At 53.4% G+C, this 20,325-nt stretch overlaps 4 protein-coding genes across 4 annotated transcripts; 2 read left to right on the top strand and 2 right to left on the bottom strand.

Moving 5' to 3' along the window:
- Positions 1 to 1,583: 1,583 nt before the first annotated feature.
- BO80DRAFT_496294 (putative ubiquitin C-terminal hydrolase) lies at positions 1,584 to 5,719 on the bottom strand. Its single transcript, XM_025724010.1, has 3 exons — positions 5,215 to 5,719; positions 4,944 to 5,144; positions 1,584 to 4,857 (listed from the first exon to the last, which is right to left on the bottom strand). The coding sequence occupies exons 1-3, from the start codon at positions 5,449 to 5,451 to the stop codon at positions 1,999 to 2,001; spliced, it is 3,297 nt and encodes a 1,098-aa protein (XP_025571713.1). The 5' UTR covers positions 5,452 to 5,719; the 3' UTR covers positions 1,584 to 1,998.
- vps27 (ESCRT-0 subunit protein VPS27) lies at positions 5,670 to 8,813 on the top strand. Its single transcript, XM_025718111.1, has 5 exons — positions 5,670 to 6,236; positions 6,325 to 6,457; positions 6,516 to 6,797; positions 6,857 to 7,622; positions 7,685 to 8,813. Exons 1-5 carry the CDS (start codon positions 6,169 to 6,171, stop codon positions 8,587 to 8,589), a joined length of 2,154 nt encoding a protein of 717 aa, XP_025571714.1. The 5' UTR covers positions 5,670 to 6,168; the 3' UTR covers positions 8,590 to 8,813.
- Positions 8,814 to 9,135: 322 nt separating this feature from the next.
- On the top strand, positions 9,136 to 11,918 carry BO80DRAFT_428242 (uncharacterized protein). Its single transcript, XM_025720208.1, has one exon. It carries the CDS (start codon positions 9,591 to 9,593, stop codon positions 11,607 to 11,609), a length of 2,019 nt encoding a protein of 672 aa, XP_025571715.1. The 5' UTR covers positions 9,136 to 9,590; the 3' UTR covers positions 11,610 to 11,918.
- A 102-nt stretch (positions 11,919 to 12,020) lies between these two features.
- On the bottom strand, positions 12,021 to 17,849 carry BO80DRAFT_467807 (BTB domain and ankyrin repeat protein). Its single transcript, XM_025722884.1, has 3 exons — positions 14,311 to 17,849; positions 14,141 to 14,258; positions 12,021 to 14,087 (listed from the first exon to the last, which is right to left on the bottom strand). The coding sequence occupies exons 1-3, from the start codon at positions 17,381 to 17,383 to the stop codon at positions 12,317 to 12,319; spliced, it is 4,962 nt and encodes a 1,653-aa protein (XP_025571716.1). The 5' UTR covers positions 17,384 to 17,849; the 3' UTR covers positions 12,021 to 12,316.
- Positions 17,850 to 20,325: the final 2,476 nt, after the last annotated feature.

The raw sequence follows: 20,325 nt of genomic DNA on the forward strand, positions 1-20,325 counted from the left end.
CTGGGATTGTTTCAAAGCCGGTATAGGATGCATGTACTCCGTGTACAAGTTGCGATGGGGAAGAGCACGATTGGGCGATATGTCAATGACAGATGCCAGAACCACGTCGTTTGGTGGTTTGTACCTCGGAATGTAGAGAACGGCGACGGTGCAGAATGCGATAAAGGCAGATGGCAGGAGAGTGCGGGACTTACCGAAGATTCGACAAAAATCGAAGGCACGAGGCAAGTCAAATGGGGAAGAGGAGATCACGAAGGACGGTCTAGGCGACAGAGACAGATGAACCCGAAGGAAGGAGAGGAAGAAACTCGGGGGACGACGAGAAGGAAGAGGAGAAGGAGACCTAAAGCCGAGTCGCTTCCTTAGGCAGGGGCCCCTGGCCCTCCCTGATTCGCCGCCGTCTCCGCTGGAAGCTCCAGCCAGGAACTGTAGGAGGTTCCAGCAGGGCACCGCTGGCTTGGCCCATGGCCGTCGCTGCCGTGGATGCCAGCCGGCCCTTGGGTGCCTCGACTCGCTTTTTACCGGGTTACCGCCAGGAATGCCTGTCCTGCTGGACTGTCTATCGAAGATCGATCTATCCCTTTGGCCTGTTCCCCAACCCTGTCCCAAAAAGGCAATCCGGAAAAGTGGCCTGATAGGGATAGGGTCTGTCCGCCAATCAGCGCACGCTTATTCTTGGCTTAGTCAGGTTGGAGATGAGTCAGAGCGCTAGGCCTGATCAGGCAAGGGACTAGATGGCCCGTCGATCAATCCAGCACATCGCTTCATTGAAATTGATTTGTGACTGCCAATTATGATTACTCTTCTTCACCGATCATCACTTGGTCCAGTGGAGGGGTTGGCATTAACTCCATGCTTGGAGGCCAGGATATCTTTTCCTAAAGGGTATTTTTTTTCTTCTCTGACGCCTGTGCACTCAATATCATCTCATGGGATATCACCTCATCTTTTCGGTGCCCCCATTCTTAATAGTATTTCTTACCCGCTCCACTCTCGTCGCTTCGGAATAACCTCCGCGGTCCGATCATGATTGCTGCTCCCTTCGGTGCCTGCTCCACCACCTTATTGTGTGACAGCCATTGTCTATCTATCAGTACTCCGTATCAGTCTTTTCAATGTTTTATCGCCAGTTCCGCGATATCCTATCTCCTATCTATCTAGTATCTACACGTAGTAGAAATCATACCTTATGTAGCGTAGCAATAAAAGCCAAAACAGACACACCAAGAAATCACGTCATAGCGACAAACAATCCTAGTCTTCTGCATTATTTCCAAATACATCCTCCGTACGTAGTTGGAGAATGCCGAAGTTCCGCCACGCCCGTTCAAGTAAGTCCCGACGGTGGGATCCAGGGAGCCCAGGGATAACCGTAACCTCGGGGAGGATCGCCTGCCCACCGCGTGTCGGGTAGCGCTGTCGGGATTAAATGCCCGAGTCGGCCGCGGGTTTCCCCGCTTTTCCGCACCTGGTCACTTGGGTGAGGAATGCGCCGTCGCGGGGAGGCAGGGCGGAATGTTCTGCTTCTTTGGGGGGTGGATGCGGGGTTCTGTCATGATCTGATAGCAATGAGGGGGCATGGAAACTGGTAACGATGAACTATCCAATGTCTATCATGTCATGTCATCATACTAAGCTGAGGACGGCTGCCTGCCTATCTATACATCGCTGAGGGAACCGGAATGCGACCTCAATGCCGCTGAATGGTGCCATCCAAATAAGTGCTGAAGAAGATGCAAACGCACAGGGATATGGAAAACAAAAGGTATAGTTCGTCACATGCAAAAATCATCCGTCATGCAGCGCGTGTCGTCGTTTCTTCCAAGAAAAAGATAAAAAACATAAGCAAAAATAAGCAAGCACAAACGTCCCAATGCAAAGTTACCCATGTCAGACATGTCCCAATGAATAAACGCTACATTAGGGTCCATCCCGCTCCGGTAAGGCCGCCGAGGAATCGAATAAAAGTATATAATGCACAGCGCCCGTCTCGTCTTCTTACTTCGCGGGGACCCGCTCGTAGAATACGATATAGGCTTGTTCGTTTTGAAGCCGGTCCTTGTGCCGCATGTCGCGCGGGTTGAAATCCATCACCCGCTCGTCGTCAAATCGTCGCCAGCATTGCCGTTGTGCGTCCCGTACGAGCGAGATGTAATGGCCGCTACCCATCGAGGCCCCGATGTGCCGTAGTACACCGTACGCATCATACGTGAAGGGAGGCGCTGTGGCCGCGATCGGGTCTTGCGGTGCTCCATTGGCCGGCCCCTGATTCGGTGCCGAGAACACAAAATCGTCCATTCGGAGCCCATGCAAGGGGAAATCGATCGGCGTATGGATCTTTCGTGCGGTCTGCGTTTTCGACGCGGAGAACCGCTTGAAGTGCACTACCAGGATTTGCGGGGCCCGCGTGATGATGATCTGTTTGGTTGCAACTCGCTCGCACTTGCAGTACGGACATTTCCACACCTCATCCCCGCTCAGCAATTCCTCCTGGCAATAACTGCGAAGGCATTGGTAGATGTCGCCCGATCCCGATGTGGGGATTTCAACACTGATGCTGTAGAAAGCCTCGTACGTGGTTGATGTCCGCTTACAAGTGGTGCAACGCAGACGGCTAGCATGCTGGCCAGCGAAAAGTGAAGAGATGAACGATTCTTCTCGGTGACAGTACCGATCCCATTCTATCTTAGAAACCCTAGGGACCGGCATCCTCTCTCGCTGCATTTCCTCCTCAAAGGTCAGCGGCCTGAGAGGCGTCCGCTGCCAGTTGATGTTGAGGTCCTCGTGCAGACAATCGACGGCAAAGTCGAAAAACTCCTTGGCGTCCTGCTGGCGGTCAATAGCCCATTCCTGGTTCAGCCGTCCACAGAAGTTTCGGAAAGAAGTTGGCATGATCACTTCTACGTCATTCTTCCAAAGTGACCTGATTAGATTTGCATACAGCCCCGGCATGACGCCTTGGGAGCCTTTCCAGTTCTTTTGCACATAGTACCGGAACCGATTGTCGATGAAGAACTTGCTCAGCATCACTGTTGCGCTCAAACATTGGAGGGTCGAGTTCATATAACAAGTTACCCCGAAATTCGTCAGTCCGGTTCGGGGGAGCTTCAGACGGTTCAGCATTGAGCTGGGCGTATATAGGGCTGTTTTGGTCGCGGAGTTCTGCCGCTCTAGTGTGGGTTGTATCTGCCGGCCGTCTGAAACACCACTGTAACTAGGCCGTGGAACCGCAGGTGGAGGTCTTGATGGAGCAACTGGAACAGGCGTGGCATAGTTGGGTGCGGGGGTCCCTGCTGGCCGAACATGTGGTGCCACCATCGACTGTTGGATTGAATGCGGTTCGGGGAAGCGACGAAGAAAATCCTCATAAGTGTGCACAAATGGCGACACCGGGGGCTCTTCCTCGCCCTCCGGCTCTTCCATGAGTGCATCCTCTCCGACATAGGTCCCGGGGTCGATCTCCTCCGTTTTCGACTTTTCCATCCACTCAGTGAGTTCTTGAGGGTTTAGTGGCTTGAGTTCGCGTAGTCTTCTCTTTCTCACTTCCAAACTCGAGTTAGCACTGACGATCGTGGGTACTCTTCCCAGGGGTCGCCCGGAGTTTCTGACAGGCTTCTTTGGTAGCAAGGACCCCATCACCGCAGCAGTGGAAGACGTGGCAAGAGACTGCTGGCCAACGAGATCGATCCATGCGTCCAGCCCGCCAAGCAGCAATGCCGGGGGTCTTCCATCCTTCAATGGTTTATAAGCATTGAATTCGTAAAGCGTGTCATACAGAGCTCGAAGATGAGGAGCTGTGGTGCCAACTGGGGATCCGGCAAGGTAGCTGACAGATGCCGTGCTCTGGTCATGATAGACGACCATGTCAAACTCATTGCGCCGCTCGAATAGCGATTGCTCGTGTTCCGGCGATACCACCAAACGTTCCTCGAGTTCCTCGGCCGACACATTCTCCTTTAACGCCACTGGCTCAATGCAAAGGATCGACGAGGCATAGATATGGCCACTATCGTACTGGTCCCGTGAGCGCACGTCAATCAATAAAATATTGTATTTGCGCATATAGTCCAGTAACTGCTGAGGCTCAATTATAGTGCTGTAAGGGAGGTCTGCACTACTGCTTCTAACCTCTTTGGCCTGATGTATGCCGTTGGGAGTTTGCGATCTATAAGGATTGTCGTTAAAGCCATCACGGCTAGGACTGCCGCGAGGAGATGTCGTGAATTGAGAATACCTTGAACTGACAGGACGAGAGCTCTCGATCGAGGTTCTGGGTGGGTTCGAGGGCCCCTGCGAGGGCACGGTCCAGATTGGGCTGTAAGCAGGGTCTGGAGCGCGAGGAAGAGACGTATTGACCGGCACCTTCGGAGGTAAAGTAGGTACGCTATGAGAGGAGCCCATGCTACGGGGTCCTAGAGGGCGCCTTGGAGGTACTCCTTGAGACATGTAAGATGACGGTCGAGGAGGAGGGTCTTGAGTTGGGGGGGTCGAGATAGTGCCATTTTGGCCATTGGTGGTTGGGCCCCGATCAGTTGAAGCAGGCGGCGACATTTTTAATTTTGCAAACCTTTCAGCAAGTGCATCCCCTGCAGGACTCGAATACCGATTCAACTTCACGTTTGCTTCAGCCGACTCTTGGAACTGTGAGGGGCTAGGCATTCGCAATCCGTTGTTACCAGCGTCGGTTGGGCGGCCTCTTGAAATAGGAGTCTGCAAATGTCCAGCGGATAACATCTGTGATCTTGGGCGTAAAGGGTTCGACAGAGGAATCCCCGCAGGCTGGACATTGGTCAACAAATTGTTCTCTAGAATCTGTTGTTTTATGTCGTCCATTGTCCCTTGCTTCATTCGCACAGCCTGCCGCCTAATTAGCCAATGTTTAACAGATACAGAAACCACGGCAATTGAAGCACCGGGCATGCTGTTGGGAAGCCAGCGCATACCATCATCAGATCCTTGAATCGTTTGTACCATCCTGGGCGGTTATTGACAGTCACTCGGTAGTCAGGGTGATTAGGGATTATATTGATCGTAATCTCGGAGGCACGCAGGTATTGCACATAGGCCCTATCCACTTGCTCGGTGTCGGCGAGCTCGCGGGCTCGATCTATGGCCACTTGCGCCCGCTCCAGTAGAACGCTAAGCTGCATATAGTTCGGGTTAGTGATCTGCAACAAACGCCACACAGTCAAGCGCATCGGGGTCGAAGCATACCGACGTATCTCCGCTGAGGTCAAGAGCTGCCGCTTCATCCTGGAGATCCTTCAGATTTGGAAACCGTGCTGGTTGAGATCCCGCGGGGGAGCCATAGCTGAAGGCCTGATACGATCCTAGTCCGGCGGTTGACCTCCCGCCCGAATGCATGCCACCGAGGGACTGAGGACGGCGAGGGGTGTTCTCCCACGGTGCAAAGTCAGGTGGAGAGGGTAAAGCCGCTGCATCGGAGGACATTATATCACGGCTAGGATGAGAGGCTCAGCACATGACCTGGAAGACGGGTTCGTCGTGGACGCGGGGAATCTGGTCGAATTCGGGTCGGAATTCGAGTGCCTGGAAGGGTACGGGGAACCCGGAGGGAAGAAGACCGATGATGACCGCGCTGACAGGCCCGAGGGGAGTGGGCGGAAGAATCATGTAAGAAGCCTCAAGGAGGAGGAGGAGGGGAGACTCGGACACTGCCAGGCAAGATAGGCAGCCAACGTTGCGGGATCGAATTGGAGGGATTGGGATGTTTCTGGGGTAGGTTGGTATGTAATGCGCCGGTATCATCGGGGGCTCGTTACTCACCGCCCGGGCCTATGACGCCACTGGCCGACCCTGGCTGCCTGGGGCTGCCCGCTGAGTCAGGGTTCCTGGCCAATGGCGGCGCCACATTGCCGCCTGCTGCATTAGGTAAGTTGGTACCTCCCGCCATCATCGACCGTTGACTGTTATCGGGCGATCTGCCTGGAGCTTGCTTCCACTCCCTCCTTGGTACTGTGTCGGCTTCAACAGAGGTCTGTTCCTGAAGTACCTAGGTCGTGAACTGGCCATCTCTTCAGCCTCATCTCAGAGATTTATCCTGTCGGCTAGGATTCTCTCCAGCCCCTCCCCGTCGCTGCTACCCAACGTCATAGCGACCCTAGGCTCCGCCATCGTCAGATCATTCATCCATTGCGCACCGGCAGCATGGCGGGGTGGTTCTCTTCAACCTCACCGATCGAGGAGCAGGTGGAAAAGGCGACCGCATCGTCACTGTATGTTTCTTCGAGCACCTTTCATCCGGTCCCACGGCGATTGGGCTGGGCCAGCTCATTAGTAACCGGTTTCTAACAATTGCCGCAGGGAAGACATTGCTCTTAACCTAGAAATTTCCGACCTGATTCGATCAAAGAGTGTTCAGCCCAAAGATGCTATGAGATGCTTGAAGCGACGCTTAGAGAACAAGAACCCAAACATACAGCTGGCGACTTTGAAGGTTGGCTATTCGGCATCGATCCAACTACACCCATACTGACGGCTGTATAATTGCGCAGTTGACAGATACATGCGTGAAAAATGGCGGCACGCATTTCCTGGCGGAAATTGCGTCGCGTGAATTTATGGATAACCTCGTCTCACTTCTCAAGACCGAGGGGGCACCGCTGAACTCCGACGTGAAGGCAAAGATGCTAGAACTAATCCAGGACTGGGCCATGGCAGCCCAAGGCCGTATGGACTTGAGTTACGTTGGGGAAACGTATCGGAGGCTGCAGGATGAAGGCTTCCGCTTCCCACCCAAGACCCAGATTAGCGGAAGCATGCTGGAGAGCAGCGCGGTGAGTTGCCCTTGTTGCAGTGCCTTCTACCTTTCATACTAATGGTTGAATCGCGCAAGCCTCCTGAGTGGATTGATTCCGATGTCTGCATGCGATGCCGTACTCAGTTTAGCTTCATGAATCGCAAACACCATTGTCGCAATTGTGGGAGTGTCTTCGATGCGCAGTGCTCCAGCAAAACCCTCCCCCTGCCTCATCTCGGAATCTTGCAGCCTGTTCGGGTCGATGACGGATGTTACGCCAAGCTGACCTCCAAGCCATTTGTATCAAGCGGCCTTTCGGATCGGTCCGCATTCAAAAACAATTCTATAACAAAATCCAGCGTGATGGAGCCGCGTGGAGCTAGGGCAGAAGGGGGATTTGACGATGATCTACGTCGGGCTTTGCAGATGAGCTTGGAGGAAGCACAGAACAAGGGCTCAAGTGGCTATGTCCCGCAGGCTTCGACCGTCCAGGAGCCACCCAAAGCACCCAGTCAGCCTGTCATAGAAGAAGAGGATGCGGACTTGAAGGCTGCTATTGAAGCATCGCTGCGTGACATGGAACAACATAAACAAAAACATGCGGCCGCTTTGAAGAATGCACCGTCTACAGATGTCCCGTCCCGTCAGACACCAAGTGCAACACCTTTGCCTAAAAACCCTTACGAGCTCAGCCCAGTGGAGGTAGAGAACATTCACCTTTTCGCCGCTCTCGTCGATCGGCTTCAGCACCAGCCTCCGGGGACCATACTACGTGAACCTCAGATACAGGAATTGTATGAAAGCATTGGAGCCCTTCGTCCCAAATTGGCGCGGAGCTATGGAGAGACCATGAGCAAACACGGTATGTTTTGGTTCCTGCTTGTCACTTGCGACTTCCTGAAAGCTAACACAAGGATGCGTCAGATACACTCCTTGACCTACATGCGAAACTCTCGACGGTTGTTCGATACTATGATCGCATGCTCGAGGAGCGTCTATCCAGCGCTTACTCACAACATTCGCTAGGTTATGGATCTGTCCCTGGTGGATCGCCATATCCCAGCATCTATCCGTCAATGCCTGCTCCTCCGACTGATGGGAAAACTGGATCTGAAAATTATTACTACGGGAATCCGGTCGCTGAGAATCACCAAACCCCGACCACGCCGTACTCTCAGCCTCAACCCGACAGGGAATTGCATGAACGAGTTGGCACACGCAGCGGTGCCATGAGTCCCAGCGTATACGCGTATCCCTCCCAGTCTAACCCACCCACCATGCCTTGGAACGGAAACGCTCATGGTGTCGCATCTCCGCAACCTTCAAGCGCCAGTATGGCTTTTCCCAACAACCCTTCGGCTTACCCCGGACCCGCTGCTCCGACTCAGTTCTACGCCCCTCCACAACCCGTGGAACAAGACACAAAGCCGGTTCAACATCCCAGACAGTTTGAGCCAGATATGCCTTACCAGCCGTCACCTATTTTGCAACGTGATGCGCAACATCAGCCATCTGCACTACCAGCACCGGATCTACCCACTGACCAAGTGTCAGCTTCCAGCTACATGCATTTAACGGATCCCCATCCTATGCAACCTAGTGGTCAAGTGCTTCAGCGTCAGCCCACCGACCCGTCCGGTGCATCGTTCTACGCTCAGCCGCAGCCTCCACAGGGATCTCCGTTCCCGCCTTACCCCCAGGGAACACCTGGACACCAGGGCCCATCCGTTGGAGATGTGTCCCCGGTGGGTATGGCGCCGACTCATGCACAGTATCAACAATCGGCACCGAGCCGGCCACCGGTGGAAGAAAGTTTGATTGAGCTGTAGAGGCGGGGGTGGGGCCGAGTTGAGCCTTTTTCCCGTGTGATGATGCGGTTCCTTAATTATATAGTCTTTTGTCTCACCATGATACCAAACGGATTGGTTGTTTGCACGCCACGAAATTGTCTCTGCAGTTCTCACAATCCCACGGACAGAAGACGTTGGAGACCATTGGTAGTGCTCATCATGTAGGACAGACGGTAGATAGATGACGCATCCACTGGAGCCGGCCTCGTGTCCCTCGTCGCGATCGTCAGTGGCGAAAAAAAAGGGCCGACGACGGAACGAGGCCAAGAAGCCCCGGTCTGGACCGTACGGCGGTACCGTACGGGGCCGGGTATTACCGCCTCTACTGGGTAAGATGGAAGTAAGAGTAGTATTCCATTCCCTTCATTCCCTTCCTCGCCGGCGGCATTCCTTTTCTTCCCCATCCTCCCTCTTCCTTCCTTTGCTTCGTCGTGTCAAATCCCGGGATTCCTCCTCCCAATGTCCTAGAACCAGTGCCTCTCCTTCTCCTGGTCATCGGCTTCTTCTCCGCTCCCACCCCCTTCTCCCCCCGTCACCTCTCCTCTCTCTCTCTCTCTCTCTCTCTCTCTCTCTCTATCCCGAACCCCTCCTCGCTGCCTCCCTCCTTATCCGGCCTCGGTGTAACACATCTCGCGTCATCCACCAATTGCCTCTTCCCCGCGTTGTCGGATCGTCGACTCAGCCGGAGACTGCCTCTCATTGCTTTTGCTCTGCGTGCTGGCTGGCTGGTGTGCTTGCTTGCCTGCCTCTCTCTGTCCCGCCCGCCAATATTTTCTGCAGCGTTCTGGCTGCTGTCGTGACACCGGGGCTGCTTCCTGGGCCGGTCTCTGCAGTGCAGGAGCCCTCCCTCCAATCGCCTCGATCGCTATTTTTCCGATTGCTGCTCATCGCCCGATCCGGCGCCATTTCCCGTGGCCCGTTGGGACGCCCTTGCCTGACCCTGCCTTGCCTTGCCTGCCAGCCTGCCTGTGATTGCCGCCATGCCGACCTCCAACACCTCCTCCCCCGTTAAGCGCCCGGGGCTGGGCCGCCGCGCTGTCTCCTCTCACGCGGTTGTCACGCGCTCCTCGTCCTCGACCCAAGGCGAGCTGGCTCACTCCCACTCCTCCAACTCCCAAAAGCCTACCCATAGGCCACATCGTCCCCATCTTGTCGGCGGCGGTCGCAACCATCACCGCAACCCATCCTTCGGAAAGAATTTAAACAAACTACAACGACACCAGTCCGCCCAGCAGATCGTTACGGAAGGATCCGCTCGCCTGCATCAGCGCAAGAAGTCCGCACCTACGACGCCTGTTGCTGCGACGCCTGCTGCAAGCCCGCGTGGGCAGCACGTCCGCTGGGATGGGGTGTTGGACGAACCTCACCGCAGCACCGGTTCGATGAAAAAGAATTACTCCAGCCCGGCTCTCCGACGAAATACCTCGGGTGTCTTGGGCAAGAAAGCTCTAGTCACTGACCGTCCTCACACCAGTTCCGGGAAGAAGAAAACCGTGGGCTTTGAACTGGCGGATTCCGACAACGACGACGCTGACTGGGAAGATACCACTCAATCACCTGAAAGTACACGGCGCAGCTCGGTGGCACAATCGAAAGAGAGTGTGGAGAACCCTGCCGTGCTGGTAGACCCCCTTACTTTCGTCAAACGCTCCTACCCGCAGTTCCCTCGAGCAACCAGCCTTCCAGAGTCAACCAGTAAGAGTTTCGGTGACGACCATCTATCGGACGACGACGACCAAGACGACGACCACGACAGTCACGACCACGACGACACTGCTACACAACGGCCGTCCGATTCGGAGGAAAGAAGCGAGGAGTCCAGTCGCGCTCTCGACCACGCTGATATTGCAGCACGCCTGTTAAGTCCGTCGCACTCCGCAAAAGCGCCCCCCGCCATGTCTTCCATATCGGCTACGGTGAAGCCGACCGTGGGGGATCCGCTTTCTCGTAACGCCTCGCTGACCAATTTGGCTTCTGGGCATGAGGGCGCACGGCGCCCGCTATCCTCGTCCCACACTACGTTGGCGAATACTCCCGGTAATCACACGCAGGCTACGTCGTCTTCTATCGAAGGTGGTGTCTCGAAGTTCATCATTAACAACAAGGCTGGGTCGCACGCATTTTCACGTGCCGACTCTGATCCAAACACTCCGTCTTCTTTCCTGCCACACTATCACCCTCAGACACCACCATCCCCGAATCGTGGCACAAGCTCGAGGAGAGCACGAGCCTCGCCACCTTCACGGCCTCCAGGCGCCGAGCCCCATTCCCGCACACAGCAGAAGCTTTGGTTGCAGCGCACCGCAGCACTCAACACTTCGCCGCCTGATGGCCATGGTGTGTCAACGGCTGTGTCTCCAGCAGCGATAGACCCCGCCTTTGCTGTAACCCACACACGACCGGGTTCTGGGCCCTTTGAACCCGGCAGGACACTAGTAAACGGACCTTCCAGAGCAAGTGGGACAGTGCATGACAATGAAGTCAAACACATCCGCAAAGCGTACGAGAAGACGGCATTAGAACTGACCGTCGTACGAAGGTTCCAGTCCCCCACCGGGGATAGCTTCAATCGCTTGAACATCATTCTCAATGATTTCAAAGGTGCTAACTCTGGCCTGGAACAACGCTCGTCGCTTGGCAAGCCGATCAAGTCAGCACCAGCACTGACGCTTCTGCAAGACGAAAGGCAACAAGGCATAGGCCGCCATAGCGCCAGCCCCGAACCCAGACAGCTTGTGGGCAGAAGAGACCAAGAAATGCATACGTCGGTCTCGCAGGCTTATTTGCAAGATCCAGAAGATCTTGTGAATGAGTCCACCGGTGCAGGCCCGGGACCCAAGTCTCAACACCCGTCCCATCGCATACTATCCACATCCGACGAGCCTGTCCATGGCAGTTCGGCCCCCGAAGACATCCCGGAAGACACGCTTCTAGCCAATGAGGCTGAGATGATGATCCGTCGCATGTGGGAAAGCCGAGAAGTAGCCACCGCCGGCTAATTGTACAACACTCCCCTCTGTTTCTATTATTTATCACCGTCACTCAGTCTGTTTTCGGTCTCTGTTTTTAGCAACCACGGCGTTCAGGGCTGCATGTTGTAGCGCATAGGGTCGTTCCGGAGTCAATCTTCTGCGCAAATTGCGTCGTGATGAGGTATTACCTTGGGCTTTTATTCAGACTGCTGCTTTTATATTCTTTTCCCTTCTCCCCTTTTAGCCTTTTTCTGTGTCCATCTTATGCTACGATGATAGATACTTTCTACGTAATAATGTAATTAATTTAGTGAAAACCAAAGCCCTAGATAATTAACGCTTGGCTAGGACAATACCTCCTTTTCGTATATGCTTCAAAGACGGTGATACACAACACCTTACGATAAGAAACTCTTCATTGACAGTCCCAAATCTGTCGGGAATATCACCTCTCTCTCTAGATTAACTATACATATCAAATTTCCCCAGTGATCCAATCGTAACACAAGCCAATGTCTATCCCAACGGGCTATTTCTTCCCGTTCTTTCCGTCTATAAAAATAAGTCACGAAGCGCAATACGGAATGAGGAAGAATATTCCCCACTCGAAGGACAATTACAATCGAAAGATTTCACATGAGTATTGTTTTTTCAGAGGATAAGTATCTATACTCAAGGAAATGGGAAAGTAATGATTCATATCGACGGAGCAGGGCAGAGCAAAGACTGCTGTATCAAGCAGCCTTACCGCGTTCTTTGTTGCCTCTGCCACGAGGAGCACCACCGCGACCACCGCGACGGGAGTTGCCCCCGGCTGTGTCGGGGTGGTTCCCGTTGGGTGGTCGTTGGGGGTGCTCCCGACGAGGGGTGCTCTTTTTCTGCGTGTTCGGGACGTCCTTCCGAGGAGAAGGGTTGGCGGGGGGCGGTGGTTGGAATTGCGGTGCAGAGGTCTGGTCGGTGCCGTTGGCGCCGCCGCCTTTTCCGCGCCTCTTGCGCTGTTGCTGTTGCTGCTGTTGTTGTTGTTGTTGTTGCCCTTGGCCTTGGCCTTTACCGCGACCACGGTTCCCTCGAGTGTCTCTTACTTCTGGGTTGTTGGTGGTGTCGGGGGTTGAGTTGGGCTCGGGAAGTCCTTGGATACGTCTACTTTCTTTATCCCACCATTCTTGGAATTGCTGCTCCAGTTGGATGTCTTCCAGGTTGTGCTTGGCAGTTGCGGCTTCCCGGATTTCGTCCTTCTCGGTTTGTTGTTGCATCAGGATGGTGGCTAAAGATAGTGAGTTTGATGACGGGGAATGGAAACTCTTCTGGTAGGGTTCCGGGCGGGGTATGTGGCGGATTGATTGGATTGAGGGCTGAGGTGTGGATGGGACGTTAGAGGCGGAGGGTGCTGTGGTTGAAGGACCCGAGACTGAAGGCCTAGGTGGTGTTTGAACATTGGTGGAGGCACTGCGGCCTTGAGCCTGCACGAAAACAGCTTTCTGTTTTGCACCAGGAGGCGGTGTGCCGGCAACTGTTTGACGCAGCGTCATAGAAGGCTTCGGGGTAGTTGATTTTGTAGACTCTTCAGATGGACCAACTTGCCCATTGACGGGAACGGGACTGCCTGGACTGGGAAGTTTCCAAGGGTTCTGGGGTGCTTCCTTTGCCTTTTGCTGAGCAGTAAGCATGTCCTGCATTTGCTGCTGCTGGATTTTTTTCCGTTCCTTTTGCGACAGCTTGGAGGCAGAGTTACTGTTGGTCTCTCGACGGGCTCCCATCCCCAAGCTGAGATTTGATACCCGGGGCCCTGACGCTTCACTCATAATGTCCTTGAGGCTCTTCTTGGACGACGATAACACCGATGAGCTCCACGGGGTTTGAGCAGAATCTGGCGGAGAATCAGACCCGTTCCTCTTTTTGTAGAGCGCTGCGGCTCGAGATTCGGATGGCGAGTCTGGAGGAGCAACATCTCGCGGCGATGCCATCTGGTCATCCAGATAGCTTCGACCACCAAATGATCCCCCGTCCACGAGGCTGGAACCAAGAGCAGGTGAATCTAGAGATGGCCGATGTTCATTTGCTGCGATTGGTTTAGCATCTCTCACTGCGCCTTTCCCTTTGACAGAATCTCCAGGGGATAAAAGGTATTCATCATCCATCTGGAACATCAGATCTCCCACAGACTGCCTTGATTTCAACAAGGGGCTACGAGTGATAGGAGTCGAATTTTCCCTCGCTGGACTAGCCTTGACTTTCTGCATCAATGGCAAAGTGGCTGCCTTCTCGTTGCCCATCAATCGTGACTTTCCCTCGTGGTTGTCAACACGGTTGAGGCGAGATCTGATCCTCATGGAGTCAATTCTCCTCTTCCTGTCCTCTTCTACAAGGGACACAACCTCGGGATATTTCTCGTAGATGTATTCCTCCGTATTGCGTCCCCGCGATACGGGAAAGCTGGCCATCTGGTTCTCGCGACAGACAGAATCGAGCGCACCAAGTAGATTGTCGTCAAGATCCTCCAGCAACCTGTAAAAGGTGTAAGATGCGCGAGCTCGGTCGCAGAATCGAGCAACACTCACCTGTTCGCCAGCAGATCCTCCAGATTCAGGCATATATATTCCAAAGCAGCATCCTTGAATTCCGTGACAGAACACGGTGCAATGGCGTTAAGCAAAAAGCACACACTGCGCGTATTCACTGCGGTACTTTGGTAAGCAATATTGTCTACGCATAGAGGAGGGAAATTTACCGAACATCCCAAGCATCTTCTGGCATATCTGAGCCAGCCTATCAATCATCAATTCGTTCGCCACGAATGCAACATCGAGTATGAGGTCGATAAAATCGTCTAAATCCTTTGACCGGACATCGTCAAAAAGTTCAACCTCCGTATCTGCATACATATACCGAAGAACAAAGTCGAAAACAGCCCGGTCGATATGCTTGAGGTCGATTCGGACGATATCTCCTGGGTCTGCGCGACGCGACAATAGCCATCTACCCCCTGAGCGCCCAAAGAATAGCGCGTTGAAAAACGGGCATCTTTGACAGATCACTTGACTGTGTGCCTTCACCTCTTCTCCCTTCAACTCGATAACCACATCAGCGCTATCAAAAAAGGCCGGGTCATTGATGGCCCGTTCCATGTCGACTTTGAGGGTTTTAGTTGGTTCAATCATAAGCCTAGCAGCCCTCTCCAACGTCGGCAATCCCAAATGGCTGGCGATGCGCATCACCTCGGTCCGAACTTGGCGATACCTAAGGGCACTTTCCGGCGAATACCTCACCTGTTGCCAAACGTCAAGAACGCTGTCTGTATATATGAAGAAGGCAACATTCAGGATAGTGAAAGCATCGACAGCATGGATCAATAGTTGTACCTGGCCCTGACCATCTGGTTGAATGGTCATTATATCAGGGATGGAAACGTGATGGGTACAGCGGAAGTCTCGGAATGCTTTCCTTAAGACCGAGCTGCGCCCTGTCAGAATAAATTCGTGCACAGGTATCCGTATGTCAGATTGCGTCGTCATGAGCCAGACAGTTCCCGCAGGCGCTCGAGACTGCGACGTTTGAAAGTATGGTTCAATCTCTGAAGACGACATGATGGCTTTTCTTATGGCCATAGCAGGTTCTAGGTCTATATAGGCGCCCTCTTCTTCAACTTGGCTTGCCGGAACCATGGTCTCCCGCAGCGAGTCAAAAGGAGACAGGGGCAAAATATCCTTCCAAAGGGTGGTTTCGTCAATGTTTATCTGTTCTTTCGTCACTTCGGAGTCGCGTTGCACCGCTGCATATGCTCCAAAAGCATTGCTGGACACACCAATAACTCGAGACAGTCCAGGTATGCGAGCAAACTTGTAATCCTTCGATGCACCATCTTTTGCCTTCCCACGTTTCTCTTTCCTCCAAGCAGAACCAGAGACGGTACAGATGACAACTGAACCGTCCTGTCCGACATCAAAATCTGCGGCCGCCATATGGGCTTTTTTGACAGACCAAACGCGAGTCGGTTGGGACAAGGAATTACGAGTCTTGGATGGATTGGTCGTTGATGTTGAAATCGGTGGGTTTTCCGGTCTATTAACCTGAACTGTGTACACTTCACCGAAACTGGACAGCGCACAGATGGCGTTTCCACCAGACTTGACTTTGACGATCCGATTGACGGACGAACCATACCGTGTGGCCATAAAGCTGTCTTTGATGAACCTTGAGCTGACATCCAGAGGGAATGAAAGCTTTGAATAACCGTATTGGGAGAACACCCAAACTTCGTGGTTTTGGAGAAGGACTGCTGTCGCCTGATCGATTGCAGACACGCTTTGTATCGGAGCACTGAAAAGCGACGCCCCTACCCGTCTGGGCGTTGTCTGGATTTCGAGTGATCGAGCGTCAGAATCCACCAGCCCCAGTTGTCCTTCATTTTTGCCGAATGTGTAAAGACCGGAATTGCTGAAGACGACCGAGTGGATTGCGGATGCTGCTGCTCCAAGAATAACCTCCTTCTTGAAGGGATTGAATATTTGCCGCGGCGAGCTCTGAATCGGCACATCGTCCCGGTTGTTACCCCTTGGGAGACTGTATCCAAGCTGGCCAAACTTGTTGCTACCCCAGCTGAGAATTTCCCCGCGGTCTGTGATAGCAAGGGTATGGTCCTGGCCTAAAGCAACAGAAATCACCTTTCTATTGGCGAGCCCTCCGGTCTCAATACAGACGAAGCTGAACCGCGTCGACTCATCGCCGGTGCCAAGGCGTCCGCCGGGACCGAACCCACACAAGAAAAGGTTTGATTCAGGGTCAGTGGTAAGAATAGCTGTGTGAAGTTTCGACATAACAATATTCTGGATTTTGAGAGGTCTATTCTTCACGAGAGCTGGTAGGTCCTGGTGGGAGTCAACCCTGTCATCAGCTAGCCGTTGCTCTTGGAATTCACGGTAGAAGCGCTGTAGAAGATGTTCAGGTCGCTTGAGGGTGATCCTCTCGGGGAATTGGCGGTCATCCTGGTCTCCGACGCCTAGGTTCAAATTCTTGTTGCTTCCAAACGTAAACACCTCATCGCCAGATAGATTAGTCCTTGGTTTTAGAGCGCTCCTGCCAATGCCACTGTCTTGATCGAATTCCTCTTCGAGAGAAGATACATCAGAAGCAACATCGCTGTCGTCCACATCTGCGAAAAGAGGATCTTGGCTTGTCGTTCGGGAAATTATACGTTTAATGTCGCGAGACGCAATCGTAGCGCCATAGACGTCAAATGGACTATAGCCTTCTCGATCTTTGATTTTAATCAAGCCTCCACTCGGGTGTCCAGGGTTGCTCGCTTTGCTGAAATCCGTTGCATCACGTATATCTCGGGCCATCAATGCCTGGGCGATCGTTGCATTTCCCGCATATAGAGCTCGATGTAGGGCCGTCCAACCACTCTCCCAGTCTTGCGCGTAGATGTCAAGCGCGGGCACCTCAAGTAGGGCGATAGCAAACTCGATTGCCGTGCTTTTCGAAGATGAAGCCACATGATGAAGGAGGGTCCGGCCGTGATGATCCCGTGCATTCAATTCCTCCCGAGACAAGGTCTTGCCAGGGCGCAGTCCACCACCCCGATCTGGTATGGGGGTCCCTGGGGAGGTTCCCACCAACTTCCTGCTCTTTGTTGAACTACCTGGCGAGGACGCTATCACGGCCCCGGGGCTTCCAGGCTTGGAGTTGGCAGCTCCTCCGGTTCCCGTCCGCTGACTGCCCGTGGTATAGGTGGCAGTGGCCAGGAACCGCTGGAAGCTCTCAACATCATCGTAAAAGAAAAAACCCCAGAGCTTGCTACTCATGTGCTCAAGATTGTGTGATGTCAGAAACTCTTATCAACCCAGAACCAGAACGTCGCTGTAACCGCAGAGGGTTCGCGGCGCACCGGCAAGAGGACTGCGGGTGACAAGAGTATTCTGACCGAACAGATGAAGAGGGGTCGACGACCGTCAACGCCTGGCCAATCTCGCGGGGGATTTATCGAGCAAGGACCAGAGGGGTAGATGATGCAGTGGTCGCTGTTGGACAGGTATGGGTTGGTAGTGAGCAGCGAAGCAGAGCAGAGCAGAACCGATCACAGAAATGTGGTGGCGATGATAGCTATCGGTGACAAATATCGCTCTCCGGTTCTTGAACGGCGGGGAAGGAATGGGTTTGGCGCGTCGGTTAGGCTCGAGGGATGGTACGCGACGGCGAATTCGGCACGGATGACTGTTTTCGAGAAAGGAGGAGGGCGATTAGCCGGCAGGGTATTAAGGTCAATGGGCTTTGGAGGGAGGACTCGGGACTGACTGATGGCTTTCCATCTGACCCGTGGATAAGACCCTCCGGGCGGTGGCCAATCGCAGCCGCGCACCCCTCCATGCGCTCCGACGGACGGCGGGCAGTCCTCAATCAACATGAGGGGAATGTAACCATCCTCATGGATACAGGAGTCTACAATCAGCCTTATGGAGTATGGGATTCCGAATTTATGCTCACACGGCTAAGTGGCAGCTACTGGCGACCTATGTAGCCTGGAGGTGTGTGTCAGTTAGTACTGTGTACTAACTTCCGATGGAGACAGATGCCCCAGTCGGGGTCTGTGCAGGCATCCATGACAGTGGCGGCGTTGCGAGGCCAGGCTGAGCAGGCTGAGCGTCCAGGTGCATGCGGAGACCGTTAGATCAATTGAAGTCCATTGGTCTTGGTTGGGATGGAATAATATCAGTGGGTGATTGATGTATCCACCGAGTCGTTGACAATCTATACATTTCATCCTCAGCATGACCTTGCTCACTTCTTATTCACATAGAGTCTCTATCACAACCGCAAGTCCTCTGTCTGACTGGCAGCCATTGTCTAACGTAGAAAGAGTAGAACAATGAAGTCATATTCGTCTGAGCAAAATACATGTGTAAATGACGGAGTGTTGCTAGCGGCCCGCTACACCTAAGTTAGTATGCTAAAACTGGAAGAGGTAATCACTATATTCATATTAATATGTTTGTGTTTCGTCCTTGGTCCTGTAGAACTGCAGTATAGCGGCCTTTTATACGAAACGGTCTACGGAGTAGGCGCACTGGTGTATGGTGTGTGATATTTGTTGGTCGAAGAATATAAGATATTGTACTTGGGCGTGCCCTGCCGCTCTTGGTGACGAGGATGCAAGATCTGGGGTAGAGATAGCAAACTCGCACAGAAAGCATATGCCAATCTCATCCTCATCATAATTATTAACATGGTACCTATATTATGGGGAAGTTTCCGATAGGACCTAAGCAGGGGGTGGTGATTTACAATATAGGTTGATGGCGTAGTGCAGGGTAAGGGAGAGACACTGGTCTGCTCTCCCTTTCATCTCCGGTACTAGTAGCTGCTAGAAAATGACTACGTGCTTTATCAAATTTAAGACCCGAGCTAAAGAAGGCAGCGCGAGACAGTCCGTCATCACTTCGTAGAGCACCTGGGTATGTGCTGCCTACAAGGCTGCAATCTCTCCATGCGAACATCCCGGACAAAGGTACGAAATAGCAGTACGGAATGGCCAGGCCCTATCACTCTGAACCGTGTCAGCGCATACAGCTGCACCACCAACTGGCCCCAAACAACGACATCCAAGTAACCCTCTTCACGTGAGAGACCGGCCAGGACCGTTATTATTGGCCTCTTTACTTTTTTTTTTTTTCTTTTTGCATCCTCCCAAGTTTTTACTGGGGAGGATGCAGCACTCATTGTTTCGCCCAATTTGGGGAGTGCGACAGAGGAGAGTCTAGGTGTTCTAAGGGGCTTTAGCCAACCGCCTAGGCTGCAAACCTCGCAGTTCCGGTGCATCATGCCGGCAGTGTGTTGTACAGTAGGCCGGATTGGATTGGTTCGAGCTGGAGGATGTAGCTACTGGACTAAGGTACAGTGCCTTGTAGGCCGGGCAACTGGCATCTGCTCTCCACCTAACCGGCAGGCCGTTGCAGGTGAGGCAGCCAGTCCCAGCACTCTGGGGGGGTGGTCCATGCTGTCGGTGCTCCGAGCTGTCTGCAATCCACCCCATCTCGGCCTGCGTCGCAGAAATCCAAGCTCTCTGTCAGTGAGCTGGCTCTGGGGCCCGTCTGGCTAAAAATCTGCCGTCAAGGAGGGGTCCCGGTAGATAGGACATGCTGTGTAGAAGGTTGGCAGGCAGCGCAGGAAGAACTCCGATGGCTAAAGTTAGAAAGCATGGAATGTTGTCATGGATTGTGATTATCATGCAAGTTGATTGATCGCCCAGGCGCAAGCGGTAGCTGGGGAGGCTAACCTCCTTCAGGCATAGCCACATTACCGTTCCATTGACAAGAGCCCCCTTTTCGTTCCGGTATGGAACACGCCCTCTGACGTGGTAATTACGGCCATCAGGCGGAGTCCCCCGTGCCAGTTGTCCGCCCGCCCGCCCTATCAGCCTATGACTTCATGCTATCACCGCTGGACCAGGATCCCTTATCTCTCGCCCATACCGTTCCATGACGGGGTCTCCCGGCCGGCCGTACCGGGTTGGTACAGAACTGCAGCCGCCGCTGCGGCTTGACCGCCTTCCAATCGGCCGTTCTAATCGCCAACTGCAACTGCAACTGGATGTAGTTCAGCGTTAACGTCCTGCGCCAGAATCTTGGTCCATCCAAAAATACCAGAAGGGGGATCACTCGATCAACTGGAAGCTCCCTTACTGACCTCCGTAGCCATTGTTTGTCCAGGATCGCATGGTTCATCTGTTTCCCTTATCGCATCCTTGGGG

Source organism: Aspergillus ibericus (assembly GCF_003184845.1).
Source record: "Aspergillus ibericus CBS 121593 unplaced genomic scaffold BO80scaffold_45, whole genome shotgun sequence".
In the NCBI taxonomy this organism is placed as follows: Eukaryota; Fungi; Ascomycota; class Eurotiomycetes; order Eurotiales; family Aspergillaceae; genus Aspergillus; species Aspergillus ibericus.